This window comes from Sitophilus oryzae, unplaced genomic scaffold (genome assembly GCF_002938485.1).
Source record: "Sitophilus oryzae breed Bouriz unplaced genomic scaffold, Soryzae_2.0 scaffold_1802_pilon_pilon, whole genome shotgun sequence".
Taxonomy (NCBI): domain Eukaryota; kingdom Metazoa; phylum Arthropoda; class Insecta; order Coleoptera; family Curculionidae; genus Sitophilus; species Sitophilus oryzae.
In genome coordinates, this window is record NW_022146505.1 from 466965 (window position 1) to 485238 (window position 18274).

Sequence of the window (18274 nt, forward strand, 5' to 3'; positions counted from 1 at the left end):
ACTTACATATTAAAAAGTTATGAAACATCAAATTTTGTCAAAATTTTAGTGTGGCGGAATTTTGTGTCGAGACGTTAATATCGAGAAACTATGGTTACGCTCGAATTTGACTCTTTCTGTTAGTTTAATGAATACCAGAAAACGGTTTTATTTTAAAAAGAACATCCATAACGTAATTGTAACAGTTCAATTAAGAGAGAAGACGACATCGTATGTTATAACGATTAAAAATAAAACGAGAGATAAAAATAGATGCGCTATTAGCATAACCTCAAAGACAGTAACTGTAAATTTGTTTATAAATAAACGATAAATCAAGCAATTAATAGTTGAAGCATAATTGACGTTGCTTCACAGACATACATAATACAATCATCGTTTATGTTGGCTAAGGAATAATTAAGTCTAAGTAGGAACGCGTTTTCATTAGATAATGTTATGTATTTAAACCATTTCCTAACAGGATATGTGAAGTAATTTAGTGTGTGCTTGTTTATATGCAATAATACTGCGAAATTCTGTAATAATATTTGATTTAACTCTTCGATTCGTCTAATTATTAATCGACGTTAAGATCAAGTATCAATTTCAAATCTGTTTAAGGTATTTCTTCGTTATTTTGGTGTATCATTAATAATATGAAGTCGTTAAGTCATACGTATACCTGGGATCACTATTGACAAATACAGGCACATCGGAAGAAGATGTGAAGCGTAGGTGCAACATGGCAAAGGTAGCTGTTGGGAGACTGACCAAGATCTGGAAAGACCGCCACATTTCAAGAGCCACCAAAAACCGGCTAGTCAACTGTTAATATTGACGTATGGCTGCGAATCGTGGACTCTCAGGCAGGCGGAACGTAAGAAAATCGATGCTACCGAGATGTATTGTTATAGACGTATGCTCCGTATCCCATGGACTGAACGCCGTACAAACGTTTCCATTATAAATGAACTTAATATTACTAACACAGGCTTTCCTGTAAAATCCGACTAAAACAACTAAAATATTTTGGACATATAATGAGGAAAAGTCCGGACAATATAGAAAGACTCATAATTCAAGGCAAGGTGGAGGGACGTAGACCACGTGGCCGCTCTCCAATTCGATGGATAAACCAGATCACGACTAGCTGTAGCAAGCCAATGCACGATGTCATCGAGATGACAAAAGACAAAGGCGCATGGAGAAAAATCATCCATGATGTTGCGCTGACCACTACACTCCCTAATGGGGGTCAGAACTGAAGAGAGAGATTAATACTATGAGTAATTATTAATAATTACTTGCAAAGGTCCTGGGCGAAACCCATGAAACAGGAATCTAAAAAGTAGAGAAATTATCTTTCGTAAAATGCCATTGTAGTTCCTGCAACTTTAGTGGCTTTTTACTCTACTAATTTACCTAACCAAAAAAAGACCTAACGTTTCAGAGGATATATCTCCACCCGTCGAGAAGCTGAATAAATTAGGCTAAATGGGGCAAAAAAAATAAAGTCCTTTTACTCTGGGTGTCAACCAACCAAGGAATAGACAGTAATGAAAATGCAAACGATCTAGCTAGAAAGAGAGCAACACTTCACTAACTGGACTAGAATCGTTCTGCTTTCCAAGTGAAAACCAACTTAAAGCAGAACATAAGGACCTAGAAGACTCCATCCGTAACATGGAATGGGAATTTTCCAACGGTCTCCAAGAAACACGAAGAAAATTTTCAGGACTTTTTTCCATGATTTAAGGAAGAATTCTCGGATTACAGGCCAAATTCTCCTCAATGAACACCTCAGTATATTGAAGTTAAGAAACAAAAGCAAAAATTCTGTGGCGAAAATGGGAAAACACTAGAACACCTCATTACTGAGTGCTCCGACATAAAGAGAGCTCAACTCCAAGAGTGCTTTGGTACGACTGATATCGGAGATGGAGAACTAGCCTTTGTAAAACCGTCTCAAATACCGGCTTTTGTCAAAGCCCTGCGACTGTATGATGAGATATAACTCAATAAAGGAGGACCCAATAGATCTAAAAGATCGCGATCTATATTCTCTGCTCCCTTACAATCTACATCAACATCTATATCTTCCTCTGTAATCAAAAACCAAAAAGAATGGAGAAAAATATTTAAAATATTTAAACAGAGTGAAAATAGTGTTTTATTTAAATAAAATTCTTCAACGCGTATCCTCATATCCAAAAATTGTAATTTTGTTAAAAAATTGATAAAAATAGATCATTATGTCGAATAAATAAACAGTTCTATTTAAAATAAATGGAGCAAATTTAGGAAAGATCATTAAGATTATAAAAACTACGACTCCATAACAAAATACATATGCAATAACAAATTATATTTAGAAATTTTAAAATTGCCAACGAGTTCTTGTATAATTAATTGCATTTTACGAGTATATTAGTTAATATTTCTAACCAACTTTACGGCATGCACAAGAAAATTGACCTTTAATATAAATAGAATATTCATACAATTACTTTCATTTATCCATAATGATGAAAAGGTTACTTTGAGTATCTTAGATCGTTTTAGCTGATGTATTTTTTTTATAAAATGCTTACTCTTAATTTATTTTGAAAGTACATTTTCTTAACATATTGATAAAAATAATTTTTGTTATAACAAATTGAACTGCCAAATACGGTATCTTTTATAATGTGGTTATCGACCTTCGGAGGATATAAGGTTTCTATGAATCAAGGTGTAAAATTTTCGTTAGGTGGAATTGCATAGAGTTACGTAAAACAGGATTTAAACTCGGTTAACCTTCACATTCTCTTTATTTTAGCGGTGGCAAAATGTGGAAAGAGCCTTCGCTGGGCAATTAGAACAGTAGTTTTGGTTTCTACCTGTTTGGGTTTCGTCAAATTCAATTGTCATTGCCAAATAATTCAACAGTATGAACATGAACGAAATGGAATAGAACATACTATGGCAGTTTTTAACAATAAAATTAAATACTATGTGATGTAGCGTGTTTCAACCTACTTTAGTTTGCTATATGATTATTATTATTTAAAAATATAATATTACAAAGAGTTACTATACTTCAAAATAATCATCTGATTTGATATGGTTTTGAATTATAGCAATCCATAAGAACTCCCGAACTTGAGGCTCCATTAAATCCCCGATTTTAGATCAGAGTTTACTCTGTAGAATGTATGGAAGGAATATACGCCTTTAGGGATCTATTATTGTATCCCCCTTTCTTGAGTTATAACTCGTCATAGAGTCTCAGGACTTTGACAAAAGCCAGTATCTGAGACGGTTTTACAGATGTTAGTTCTCAATTTCCCATATCAGTCGTCCCTAAGTTTATGGCACGAATGGCTGTCGTCTTGGTTGAGGTGTTCTGGTGTTTTCCCATATAATTTCACCATTTGCCGTTTTTTAGCTTCAATCAGCTGAGGTGTTCATTGAGGAGACAGTGTCCTGTTAAAAACCCCGTAAGAATCCAAAGATTGTTCTTACTGTTGCAGGATTCCCATTCCAGGTTACGGATGGAGTCTTCCAGGTTCCCGAGTTCCGCTTTAAGTTTGTTACCACTTGGGAAGCAGAATGGTTCTGGTCCAGTTAGTGGTGTGTTTGCTCCTTTTCTAGCTATATCGTGTGCTTTTTCATTGCCATGGTGGGCTGGCTAGAGTAGGATGACTTTATTTTCTTTGCCTAAGTTATACGCGAGTTTAGCCTGATCAGAATCTTTTATTAAAGAGTTAAAATACACATAAAATACAAAGCATAGTTTTTGTCTAGGTTCTCTTTGTTTTTGTTTAGTGTATCTAGTATATTTAGGTTAGTTGTTATCTAGTTATATGAGGAGCACACTTTCTAGATGCATTTTGTCCATTTTTTCGAATCTTGGTTGAGAAAAACTGCCAAGCTTTTTGCAAGAAACTTACCGACAAACTAGTATACTTGAAAAATGGATAAAAAAATCATAAAAATAGTACATCTACATGTGAAAATTCTAGTTTTGATGATATCTGAAAAAATTGGAAAAAAAGCTGTTCACTGTCCTTTAGACGTGAAATTTATCTTTATTTTTATGCTACCACGATCATCCCTAACTACATGGTTTCCAGTCGTAGATCCATTCATTATTTTAAGTAGTATTAATCAAAAAATAGAGAAGTTGTAGTATAAAAAAAACTCTTCATCTGGCAATGGCAATATATAATATGACAATACATAATATACTTCTGTTTGTTTGTCTACCGCCAATGGACATACAGCATATAGAAAGTCTAAGGTATTTTCGCCATTTAATTCGAATGGGATAAAATGTATTTAACACGTGGTTTCTAGCATTATATTGTAACTCTGTGTATGTAGTTTGCAATGCCATCTTTGGTTAAAACTCTTAAAAAATGGACAAAGTAAGTCTGCTCCTTAAATAAAGGCAATGGGAATTTAAAATTATTTTAGTATAAATCCTTCTTATAGATCCACTTAAATAGAATATATTACCGTATATCTACATATTTACACGCAATTTTAAATTGTATATTTTTTAATTACATAAAATTAAACAGCCAATGCATGTTTTCCAACCATTCTTTAAACAGAAAGAAATAACTATAAAAATAGCCATTCATTTTCCCATACAAATGAAAGTAAAATGCACGCTCGCATAAAAGAAATAAATAATGCATCTATATTAATTACAATCATTTCAATTTAATCATAATCTTGAAAAGTTGTTCTCACAGCCTATTTGGATGTGCCGACGTTAAAAGTCGTTAATTATTTTCAAGGCAAGTCGAGAGAGCTCTCAGAATATCCGCTGAAATGTTTTAATTCAAACATTTTCCCATATACATAGACGGTTGTGTGTGACATCACTGTCAGTATTCTTTAATTTGATGTGTTCATAACGGCTTAATATATTTATTATTTTATTAAAGAATGACTTAATATATTTTAAAGACACCAACTGCGAGAACAGTACCAGCAGTCGTACATTTCGGTACTGTTTAATGTTACGAATTCCCTAATTTAAAGTCTGTGAGTGTAATGGGATCAATCCGTCACTCGTACGTACGATAAACACAACTGTAAAAGTGTAGTAAATTCTGAAATCGGTGAGTTGAATATTAAACAGAAACTAGAACGAGGATGTTGTGCGAGCTGTACAGTTACGCAACTTTATTAAAGCCAGATTGATGTTCTAAATTTATCTATCATCTTTAGAATTCTTCTGGTGAATTAAGTACAAATGGTTCGGGTAATTACTGTTGCACAGCAACTGTTACTAACATTTTTATTTACGTTTCATTAAAGCTAATTTTTTTTAATCAAGTAAATGTACCATACGATCGAAAAAAATCGGCGTCAAAGGGCCAGGGCCAGCTGGAGAATGACAATCGATGAAATATTTGTTTATTTAGGATTTGGAAGCCTTTTCGAATAGTATGTCACAAAAAATTTTCTGTGGAAATGCATCATTTTCAATTTTTCATCTTCAGAGTAGCTGAAATCTGGGCTACTTTAGTTTAACTGAAATGAGTTAACTTGGAAGGTCTCTCCAAATAGTATTTTAAGAAAATTTTCCTGCGGAAATGCATAATTTTCAGTTTTTCAACTTTAGAATAGCTGAAACCAATTACATGAAAACACGTTTCTGTTTTTTCATTCTAGAAATTTTTCTAAACATAGAAACGCAAAAAAAAACTTCTTGCGGAAGTGTACCATTTTCATTTATTGATAAAAAAAATTGTTAATTGAAAGCCCCATACTCACACTTCGCTACTTCACTTCGTTCCTTCCTCGCGTCCCTTCGTCCAAAAATCATATATTTATTATAGGAAAATGTCGATTTTATGCGACTGTGTGTTCCTTCCTCCTTCGTCAAAACGCTACTTCGTCCGTTTACTTCCTCGAAACGCTCCTTCCACGTAAGTGTCGGTTTTTGGAGGAAGTAGCAAAGGAATTATCACGAACATAAAAAAATATTAAAATATATAAAATATATAAATCGATCTTGGATTTCATTCGTAGTTGATTTCTTGATTTGGCAGTACAGGGTGTCCCATTTTCGTGTGTTTTGCAGGGTTTCTCGTTTATGAGTCGAAATACAAAGATGCGGTTTTCACATCACGCTGTTACTTTTTTATGAAACTAAAGATGCTACATACAGATATGTCCTAGCTCTCTTACTTCCTAAAATACAGGGGAATCTGAAATTATTGTATTTTTCGATCCCCTTTGTATCATAACTTATCGAAAAGGTGAAAACGGTCTCCCATACAGTTTTTCACGTAGAATGCAGTGACGTAACTATTTCTTCGTTGGTATCTGTCTTTTTTTAAATTGACTAAAACTTATATGTTTTTTTAAATACGATATTTTGTATATTATTTTATTTTTCTTGTTACGAGCTTTCTAAAATACTTATTTTCATAAACGGGGGAAAATTCATTATTTAACTTTATTACATAGTCGGCCGGTTTAAATTAGGTAATCAAAACAGTCAACTAATTTATTCGACGTAAAATGTTGGTTATTGGCATGTTATTTAAAAGCAGCACAAGTTCAGTTTCCGTGTAGTTTATCAAAATATCACGATGCAAACCAAAATTATCTGGTAAAATTAAGTTAAATAAAATAAGAGCCGTTTAGCAGTTTAGCAGTACCTAAATAAATAAATATAGAGTATATTATAATTTTCGAAAGCTCATAACAAGGCAAATAAAATAAAAAATAATATATAGAGTGTCCTGTTTAAAAAAAGAACATAAGTTTGAGTCATTTTTCGAAATAGACAGCTCCCAACGAAGAACCACTTTCGTCACCGTCATTCTACCTGAAAAACGAGACACGGGCGGTGGGTAAGTACTCAATAGATAGAACAAAACAAAAAATCAGGGTATTCGGTATATACCTGTACATTTAGATGAACAGTCTAATTTTATAAAAGTTATTTCCAACGACCGCATAGTAAATACCCGATATAATACCAGTAATATCAGGAATACGAGTATATCTACAATATTTCTTATATATATTGTAGATATTATATATTGGTATATTTCTATTCCCGGTATTATACCGGGTATTTACTATGCGGTCGTCGGAAACTCCTTTTATTAAAATTAGGATGTTCATCTAAATCTACAGGTATATACATATATACCCAGATTTTAATTATCTACAAATTGGGTACTTACCCACCGCCCATCACTGACCCTTTTCACCTTTTCGATAAGTTATAAGATAATCGACATTCAAAGGTTATCGAAAAATGCAAAAATTTCTACTAATTAAAAAATAAAAAGTAAAAGAAAGAAATAAGAAATAACTTTGAACTAAGAAGGCTAGGATAAATACATATTTATCCTAGCCTTCTTAGTTTAAAGTTATTTCTTATTTCTTATTTCTTATGTAGCATATTTAGTTTCATAATAAGTAGAACAATGATGTGAGTGAGGTGCGAAGTGTGAGTATGGGGCTTAGTAAAAAGAGTTGTAAATTTGTAAAAATAGACAGATTTGAAAAGTACTCGGCAAATGGAATTCGTAAACAAACGATTTTAGCTTACATCGTGTTTTGATTGCTTTGGTAAGCTTTGTTTTGGTTTGGTTTAGTTTGTTGGTTCATTTTTGTTTATTTTCGTTTTATCTCGGTTCGGTATTAGAAATTAGTATATTCGATATCAGAAAAGTGTTTAGAAAGTAAAGCGGGAACACGTTTTCATTTTTTTTTAGAATAACTGATTTCAGTTATTCTAAAGTCGGAAAATAGAGAATGATGCATTTCCGTAGCGAATTTTTTATGATTTTGGTGTTTGGGGAGCTTTTGAGTTTGAGGAGATTTTTTTTGTTTTTTTTAAGTCATTTCAAGTAAAAAAAGAAATTCACCCAAAATGATTTTTAAATGGTGTGCCTAAAAATTCGAAAAAAATAATTTTTAGGAAATAAATTTGTGTGTCTGGAAACATCCTATCCTATATTTTTAATTTTTCTATAATTAGGGTTATTTTTTTGACAAGTTTTGTCAGTTTTTAGTAAATGCTGCCTAAAGATTGACCTCGCCAAAATTATAATCGATTGTCATTTTCCAACCGTCTTTGACGCCGTTTTTTTTTCGATCATACGGTATTAGTACCTGACAAAAGTTTCCAGACACTTATTTTTTATCTTTTTTTAGAATTTAAAGATTCTTATTGCAGTGTTATGGTCTGACCCTCGATCTGACCTTATATCAACTATTTCTATTATACTATTAGTAAATATGAATATCTCAAACATTTGTTATAGATATAAACTTACAATATGGATTTTAATAAATTTAAATTGATTACAAATATAGAACAAAGCTTGTTTAAATAAGAAAAGTGAAAGGCCAATGCCTTCGGTCAGATTACTATCTGTATACAATTCCGTGGTTTTTTGATGGATTTACTTTTTAATCCTGTCTGTTTATAACAATAGTTATTCAGCAAAGACTATACGATTTTTTTATAAGTATTAATTTAAATCTCATATTTCACAGTCATTGTATAATGACTAAAAACAAAATCACAAATCTAAAAACAAAAATCTTAATTAAAAAATTCAAGGTGTGTATTAAGAAGACTTCAGAAAAAAAATCCTATATAATAATAAATCCTATGTAATAATAAAATCGCTTCCATACCATAAGAAATAACTGAAAAAATAAATTACTTTTTTACTTGGTTAGTTAAACAAATTTATTTTTAATTATATCGTTTGTTTATAACTATAATAATAACTATTAATATTCAGTAAAGACCATATTATTTTTTAGAACTATAAAGTATTAAACTTAAAGCTCATATTTCAGAATCTAAACAAACTAATCTAAAAACAAAAATCGTAAATAATTAAAGAAAAACAAGGTGTGTATTAAGATTTCATATAGAAAAAATACCTAAAAAAAGTTATGAAAAATAAAATTGCTTCCTTATCATAAGAAATAATTGAACAAATAAATTACTAAGCTATTCAAATAAACCTTGATTAGTTAAAAAAAAAATAATTTTTATAACGGATGCACAAGTGTGTTCAAACGATTTTAGAAAAAGGTTAAAGCACAGTACGTAGAACTTTGAAGAAAAAATATTATTGCCATATAGTATTTACGTTTTATAAAAAACCCAAAGTTCATGTTCGTGTTTACTTTTTCTGTTCTTAGCTGATGTCACATTTACTTTCAAACTGCCTTCACTATTATTATTAACATAGCTTTTTCCTGCTAGTTTATTTTTACCACAGGAATATAATAATTATATATCGAAGTAAATAATACCGTGTGTTCGAAAAAAAATCCATCGTGTTGGCTTGGAAACGACAATCGATTACATCTATCACATAAATTTACGTATGAAATGACAGCGATCTTCCAGAAGTCAACTCTGAAGCCGATTTTTTTAAGATCAAAAAGTGCTTTGTTTGATGACAGAAAATTACAATGAAAATTTGTAATTTTCTCTGCAATTTTTTGAAAAGATCGACTATGTTTCAAAAACATATTAGATTTATATTTGCTTATCTAATTTTATATTGAGCTTCATAGAAGCTTCGTATATATACAGGGTGGTCCGAATTGTATTCCGGAAACTCCGGCAGCATATTCTGCAGATAAAAATAAGTAAAAAAGTTCGTATATACGTATGTCCAAAAATGATTAGTTTCGGAGATACAGGGGGTAGAAGTTTCATTTTTATTTCGATTTTTTCAAAATCATTTCTGAAGTAACCTCAATATTTGGTTGAAAATTGGTGTCTGGGCGTTATTTGGTATGGCAAATTTGATTTTGATGTCAATATGACTCCTATTTGTAGGGGGCGCCACCTACATATGTTTTAAATGTTTTGAAGAGTAATAACTTTTTGTCCGTACCTGTATAAAACTAATGAGTAAAAAATATACATTTAAGACGTTTTCTACGTAAAAAAGGCCTCTTGGTAAAAATCCCTACGAGTAATGGTTCTCGAGATATTTGGCATCGAAATAAATTAAACATGTTGACTAAATAGTTATTAGACTGAAATCCTAAATTTGAAATGTTTTAGTGCCAAAAGTTCAACAGAAACTGTTTTATCATCATTTTTTTGCAGAAAAATTTATGATTAATTTAAAAAAATTAAAATTTCCTAAATTTATTATTTCAGTCAAATAACTATCTAATCAAAACGCGTTTGTTTTTTGTCAATAATGACATGTATTGACATGATGTACTATTTCAATTCTAAATATCTGAAGAACGGTTGCTCGTAGCGATCTTCACCAAGGCGTATTTTTTGCGTAAAAAGTCATGGAAATGTATATTTTTTCACTCAGTAGTTTTATACAGGCACGGACGAAAAGTTATTACTCTTCAAAACAGTTAGAACACATGTAGGTGGCGCCATCTACAAATAGGAACCATATTGACATCAACATCAAATTTCTCATGTCAAAAAACACCCAGCCACCAATTTTCATCCAAATATTGACGCTTCTTCAGAAGTTATTTGAAAAAAATCGAAATAAAAATAAAACTTCAATACTCTGTAACTCCGAAACTAAGCATTTTTGGACATACATTTATACGAACTTTTTTACTTATTTTTATCTGCAGAATATGTTTCCGAAGTTTCCGGAATACAGTTCGGACCACTCTGTATAAAAACTACCGAGACTGGTACTCTGACTGCACCTGTACAAAATCAAGACAAAAACAGGCAAAGCAGGTGAAGCGCGTATATTCAAAAACTAGAAAATCCGACTGGCTGCCTAATGAGTAGGCTATGGTCAATACTATTATTTACAAGATATTTCATTTTTTGATAATAGTAAACTAGGATTTCTTGCAATAAAAACTTAATAAAAACTACTTATAAAATAATGAAGCATCTAACTTCTGTTTTGTTAGTGTTACTTTTCTGCCAATTTATATGATAAATATCTTAATGTAAATGTATCTTAAATCGAGTTAGTTGGTAAATTCTGTAAGATTTCTTCTCTATGTTCCATATCAAACAGCTTTCTTACAAATTGCTACGTTTTACTAGTATAGAATTTGTTTTCTCTCCCTATTTGTCAATTTAAACATGACCTAGCTACCGATTTATTTAATGTCTTTAAGATCGTTAACTTCTCATCAAATAGACATAGCATGTAACTTTCTTTTTATTAAATAATTTAAATAGAGACATAATTTAAACTAGAATAGTATATACTTTGTAGATGTAAACTATTATTTATTACAACTCTTAAATATCAAATTACCTAAAACATTATAGTAAGAAATATAAATTGGTTCTAATGTAATTAAAAGTAATAAAACAATCAGGGTACAATGATTTAAATCAAGTTGATTTAAATTAAGATTAAAATCGTGATTTAAATAAAAAAAATCATCTCGTTTAAAATCTTATGATAAATCGAATAATAACTGTAAAAGTTATAAAAACTTTTCCTATAAAGCTATAAAAAGTACTCCTTATAACAAATATACCCTGTTCATCTATCTAATAAGAAGTTACATTTGCTGTTGTAAAGTTTAAATACTTTAATAAATGGAAAAATAATTGTAAAAGATATAACATATAACACATACTATCTATTCATCTATTAAAATGTTGAAGCGATTTTTGAAGTTATTTCGTGTGAATCCATTCGAAATGGCAGAAATTTGTTTTGAAATTGTGAAGTGCCAGAAATCCGATATTCGAATACATTTCATTCGCAAATTCTAGTGCAGACTAGTTTTCTCTGATGACAGGTTATATTTTTATTTCCGAGGAATATAATCAATGTCAAAAAATATGCTGGTATTAAGGCTGTTTTATATCTTTTTTGGGACAGCTGAATGTTGATCAAGCTAACTTCTGCCTTCTTCTCTAATTTATCTTCTAGTTCATTCCAAATTTCTACCGACATTTTGTTCTGCAATAAGTAGTTTGCAGTTTGAACAGTAGATGGTACTAATTTTATTCTCGACTTAAGACAGTCATGACTATTTCCAATAAAATCCCTTTGATCTAAGCGGGCAATTTTTTTTGCGGAAATAAGAGCATCGGCAAAGTTTACAATATAAAATATATCGGTGACCGATATGGTAAAACGACACGCGCCATAGAAATGTTATATAATATTATTGATATCGGGCAGAGTTACGAAGATTTAGCCATTTAGGATAGGACTTTAAATAGAAAATTGACTGAAATAAAAAAAAATCGGATTAAAATTAAAAAAATCGACTTTTTTATTTTTTTACATCCTGAAAACAATATGAACAGAATTAACTCTCTATCTAAGATTTTTTTAAAAAAAGAAGAGGTTAGAGACATTACTTGAAAGGCGTAGCATTTACACAACCCTGATTTTAAGCCACGCAAAAATTCAACGCGTATATAAAGATGCCCTTAACTAAGCATCCACCCAGACGCTAATGACGACAGCCAAGGCTGAACGTGTAAAAAGTCCTTAAACGAAACCTGTTCTGGCCAAAGCAACGCCACGGTTGAACCCGCTGACAACACCTGGTGCATCAATTTGAACCGCACCAACTGGGGCTTCGTCGATCCTATGTATCTCGGATATATCTGACTTTATAATTTTGATTGTAATAAAATTACAGTGTTAAAACTCTTGTATATGCAAAGTAATAGTGCAGGGAAATTACTACCCTTTTTTTAGAAACCTTAGAAGATAATAATTACCCTATATAAATTGATCTTAAAACGATAAAGAGTAACAAAAGTATCATCATACCTTTCTGCGGAACAAGCTTCATAGTTTCACTATCCCTCTCCGAAGCAGACACGTAATTACAAGAGGACACACTATCATGTTTATTCAAATTACCAGTCCGTCTCCTTCTGACCGCGTACGTATGCACAGGCACTATTAATTTAGGTCTAGGAATCAAAAAATCGTTAGAATCACCACTCCTCCTCATAGGAGACGTTGGAGTAGCTTGCGTCGTCTTGTCCACCGGTTTAGGTACCCTTAAAGGTGAACTGACGTATGCTGGAACCACTCCTTCCTTATATAAACTATATACTTCATCGTAGTCATTGTAATCATCTTCTTCGTCTTCGTTATTTTGAAAATTTTCGACGTCTAGTTCAGCTGAGTTGTTTTCGCTTGGTGTGATACTAGATTCGCTAGAAGAAGCCGAAGGTGGATATATGTGCTTAGGAGGGAGTCTTTGGCGAATCTTTTTTGATCGTTCGTAATAGCCACTGTCGTTTCTGTGAAGATCTTTTCCTCCTGTATCACTGGTTTGGTCTGATAAGTATTGGTTTTGGGTATCAACCCATTCACTGACACGACCATTTTCTTCATTGTCGTTACTGATATTTAATTCAATTCTTTCTAAAAGCTCGTGAGTTGGATTTACAATAACCCTTACAAGACTGTTGTCTTCAGATTGCTCTCGTTTTTCAATTTCCTGATCTATATCAGTACTAACCTCATCAAATCGTACAGATTTTTTCATTTGTCTTTGCAGGTCTTCTAGAACAGTCTTAAATTTCTCCTGTTGTCCGTTTTGAATTGGTAACTTAACTCTGGGTTTGGGAACTGGGGGTTCCTTTATCTGATCTCTGTGAACACTTTGTGATGGTAAAAAGTATTCTCTTGGAGGTCTTTCCATGTCTGCTTTCGATTTTGAATTGATCCTAGAAAGAATATTGTCACTGTGGTACTTCAAACGAATGCTTCCATTTGTTTTGATCTTTTTAGGGATAGCGTAAATATCTTCGTTATTGTCTTTTCTAATTTCTTCTAGTAAACTCTGGTATTGACCTAGCCTGGATGACACTGAACCTTCTAATTTCGTACTGTATTTGTCCCAAGAGTTAGAGGCTGAACTACTGTTAGATAAATTCTTTTGAGTATCGATCCAGTTGGCTTCGTACTGTTGTCCCCTGGCATGGGGTGGAATATCCATCTCCAGCCAGGCTGGATCATCGATCACCGCTTTTCCAGGGTATCGTTTGATCTTCATGGTGAGCGATTCTTCGAGTACAACCATCAAGTTTTCATTTCTCGTCTAACGAAACTAAGATGACGGTTCTGAAAAGAAAAATTGATAGGTTTGATGAAACAACAATTCGAACGAAATACCGTTGACCTCGAGGCATAACGAATCCGTAGAACAGACAAAAAATAAGTGAAACCTTGGAGCGGTACTGCTTTTTTCTGGTTGAGCGGTTGGGCCGTAATTACGGTCTCTCTAACAACTTAGAAGAGGAGCATAAACTACGCTCTTCGGTGTTTGTATTTGCGAAACTTTTCAGCGGTAATTATTTCTAATAACACGATAGTAGTACCGAGATAATAATAGGGTATTTATTTTGTACATGACGATTTGTCTTTTAAATGGGATGTGTGATTTTGTCTAAATATTTATATTATTTTTTACATGGTGTTAGACATTTATGAATGTCTTTATGAATTTCTGGTAACGTCATATTTTTCACTATTTATGATAATCATATAAAAATTGATGTTAGTTTTAAGAACTTTATTTATAAAATTACTATCTGATCTGGCTATAAATAAAATATATAATTTTAAGAACCTTATAAGTTGGTTGGTTTGTTACTAACGAAACACCATGGCAACAATAAATTTCTTTATTAAACTCTCGTAACCGGTATAAAAGCTACTTTGGATTAGAATTACGAAAACGTCGTGTAGTACCTAGTTGGTTATATTTCAGGCGTTACTGGTACCTCCTAGCGAACGGTATTGCATAGAACCACATACATAATAACGGATTGGATAAAAAAGCGTAGATTCAACGTGGCTCGGAAAGGTCAGAGGTAGTACTGCGCCGGGTTCAACGAAATTTATATTAGAATTATACAGTTTTAATGGGTATATATTAAAGATAATTGTATTTTGTTTTTAAATTAAAGTAATAAATACGCGTATATTGATGTTGGTTGTTCTTCGAAGTAGACGGTTACGGTTAGGATTATATTAGTTTTGCAACACTTGTACACTTGTTCTGTGCAATCATTCCTAGAATGCTAATTAAACTTCCTTTTTTAATTATTGATAGAAACATATTTATTTCATAAAAAAATAGTAATACATTATTATTTTGAATATTTAAAGAAATAGAAAAAGAAACGCTTTAAAAATATTTAATTTCATAAATATTCGGAAAGCAAAATAAAACACTAGGTAACCACAATACACCAAAACGCTTTATTTACATGTTAGGAGAACATGTCCAACAGCAGCAATGGAGGTCATTCTAGACCTAACACCACTGACGGAAACAGTACTGGGAGAATTTTCAGGTCAGGGGCTTGGAACACCCTCAAAAAGAAAATTCCACTTCTCAAACTCCCAGTGGATGACATACCAATAATTTACAACTTTGAGAAACACCTCACTGTAGTATTGAGTAATAAAAAGGATTGGAAGAAAGAAACGCCTTACTCAGCATGTAAAAGACCATACCATAACGTAGTATACTGATGCTTCCAAAACCAAAGCAGTGACAGGGATAGGATTATTTGGGCCGAAAACTAAATACTCCGAACCAATGGGCACCTACCCAAGTATCAGGCAGAAATCTATCTATCTACGCTATCGAAAGATGCGTACAATTTATCTTGTATAGGAACTATCGAAAACAGGTAATTGCCATCCTATCCGAGAGTCAAGCAGCACTAAACGCGATCAATTCAGTAACCATTAATTCGAAGTTGGTCAACGAATGCCTAGAGAAGCTCAACAAATTAGGTAAAGAAAATAAAGTCCTCCTACTCTGAATATCTGCTCACCAAGAGATAGCAGGCAATAAAAAAGCAAATGATCTAGCTAGAAAAGGAGCGATTAAGAACCGTTCTATTTTCCAAACGGGAACCAACTGAAAGCGGAACTGAAGAATCTGGAAGACTCCATCCGTAAATTGGAATAGGTGTCCTCCAACGGTCTAAGACACTCGAAAAAGTTTCTCAGAACTTACGACAGAGAAATATCAAAAGTTTTCCTTGATTTAAGTAAAAACAATCTTCGGATTGTCACGGGGTTTCTAACAGGACACTGTCTCTTCAACGAACACCTCAGTAGGCTGAAGCTGAGAAACAACGGCGAATGCAGATTCTGTGGGGAAAATGGGAAAACAGCAGAACACCCTATCACTGAGTGCGCCGAGACGACGACCATTCGTGCCATCAAGTTTGGTACGGCTGATTACTGTCGAGAATAGAGAGCTGGCCTCTGTGAAGCCGTCTCAGATACTCGCTTTCGTTAAAGGCCTGAGACTGTATGATGAGTTATAACTCGTTATAGCTCAAGAAAGGGGAACACGTAGGAGATATGTAAGGCCGCGGTAATTAACTCCCCTCCACAACATTCTACATTCTACATCACGGACTAAAATCACACTGCCCCCAGCTGGGATAATCATCACTTAAAGTATATTTCAACTTGCTTTCTGTTATTATTTATATACTTTTACCAATTATTCTTTTGTTTATAGGAATAACTATTTCCACAATGAAAATAAAAACAACTAACCAATATAATCTTCCATTATAGTGCAATTTCCGATTTCGAAGCCTTGTGGTAAAAGGTATACGTCCGACATATTGCTACCGATTTAACATTTGCATAACGTTCGTGATCACTCCGTACAAAGATATAAATCATTTCTAGCGCTGCTGGGAGAAAGAGACAGTCCAGGAAGCGTTTGAAACTAAATCACTTCGAACAACGGAATCGGGGTCAAATTAAAATTGATAATAAAACGATCCGATTATTTCGGGCGCCATAGCGGACCCGAACGAAAATTAGTTATACACGGAAAAGCATGTCGCACCGTGGCGAATTGACTTTCTATGTTCGGCATCTGTCACACCAATGTATAATCATCTCCGGTCGATATTATCGTTTGAAAAAATCAATTTCACTTTTACTTCACACACGTATCGAGGAGGCTATATATGTTTTCGCGATAGATCAATATTTGTTTTGAACAACAGCTATTTTTATTCAATGTAAACAGTTAATTGTCGTTTAAAGTAAGAATTACTTAAAGAGTACTGATATATAAAACAACCTCAGAGTTCCCAACTGGCATAAAAGTACGACAGGGAGACACGATATCCTCAAAACTGTTTACAGCCACACTGGAAGAAATCTTCAGTCAACTGGACTGGACTAACAAAGGATTAAAAACAGATGGAGAATATCTTAACATCTAAGATTCGCTGATGGCATAGCCCTGATTGACAATGGTCCTGAGGAACTACAATGCAGCACAAATGAATGAATTAAATACAGCCAGCAATAAAGTGGGTCTTAAAATGAATTTAGCAAAAACTAAAGTAATGTACAAGGAACTAGTGGAAAGAAAAGACATTCTAATAAATAGCATAATACTGAAATCAGTAGAAGAATGTATATATTTGAGACAACTAATACACAGCGCGGGATCTCTACTACCAGAGATCAACAGAAGAATTAAGTTAGCATGGAGTACTTATGGAATAGTACTAATGGAATGATATGTATGGTATGAGGCTTAACTGCAAGAAGACCAAAATTTTTGTCAGTAAAAATGACGAGACGAAGTACTACCAGTTTAGAACGAATAACGAAACCTTGGAAACAGCAGATACAATCAGGTATTTAGACTGCAGCCTGAACAAGGAATGGGATCACTCACGAGAGATCAGATGCCGCATAGAAAAAGCCAGAACCGTTTTTAACCGTCTTAGAAAGATCCTATGCAATATGCACCTGAATATTGCTATAAGAACGCAGGTCCTAAGGTGCTACGTATTCTCCACGCTCCTATATGGAGTGGAAGCTTGGACCTTGACAGATGCTACATCTAAACGTTTGGAAGCCTTTGAAATGTTGTGCTATCGCCGCATGCTCAGGATTTCATACACTTAAGATGTCACAACCAACACCATGATCCAAATAATGCAAAAGGAACTAGAAATTGTATATAGCGTGAAAGTGAGAAAAATGACATACCTTGGGCATGTGATGCAAAATGATAAATACCAACTTATCCAACTAATACTGCAGGGCAAAATACATAGCAGAAGAGGTTAGGGACGCCGACGAACATCATGGCTGAAAAATATTAGACAGTGGACGGGAATGACGACCGTACATTTATTCAGCGCGGCTGTCAATAGGATTATATGGACCAACATTATTGCCAACATCCATAGAGGATAGGCACTGAAAGAAGAAGAAGACTAATGGAAGAAATTCAATCTGCGAAATCTGGACACTTAAAACGGATATCATAAGGAAACTGCAAGTCG

At 33.1% G+C, this 18274-nt stretch overlaps 1 protein-coding gene across 1 annotated transcript in view; it reads right to left on the reverse strand.

Annotated features, from left to right (window-relative positions):
* Positions 1-18274, reverse strand: part of LOC115883044 (cGMP-dependent protein kinase, isozyme 2 forms cD5/T2) — a 96757-nt gene that overhangs the window by 40120 nt on the left and 38363 nt on the right. The window contains exon 2 of the mRNA XM_030901321.1: positions 12735-14042. Coding sequence (XP_030757181.1) covers positions 12735-14001 — 1267 coding nt within the window. The 5' untranslated portion in view covers positions 14002-14042. The remainder of the gene's footprint in view (positions 1-12734; positions 14043-18274) is intronic.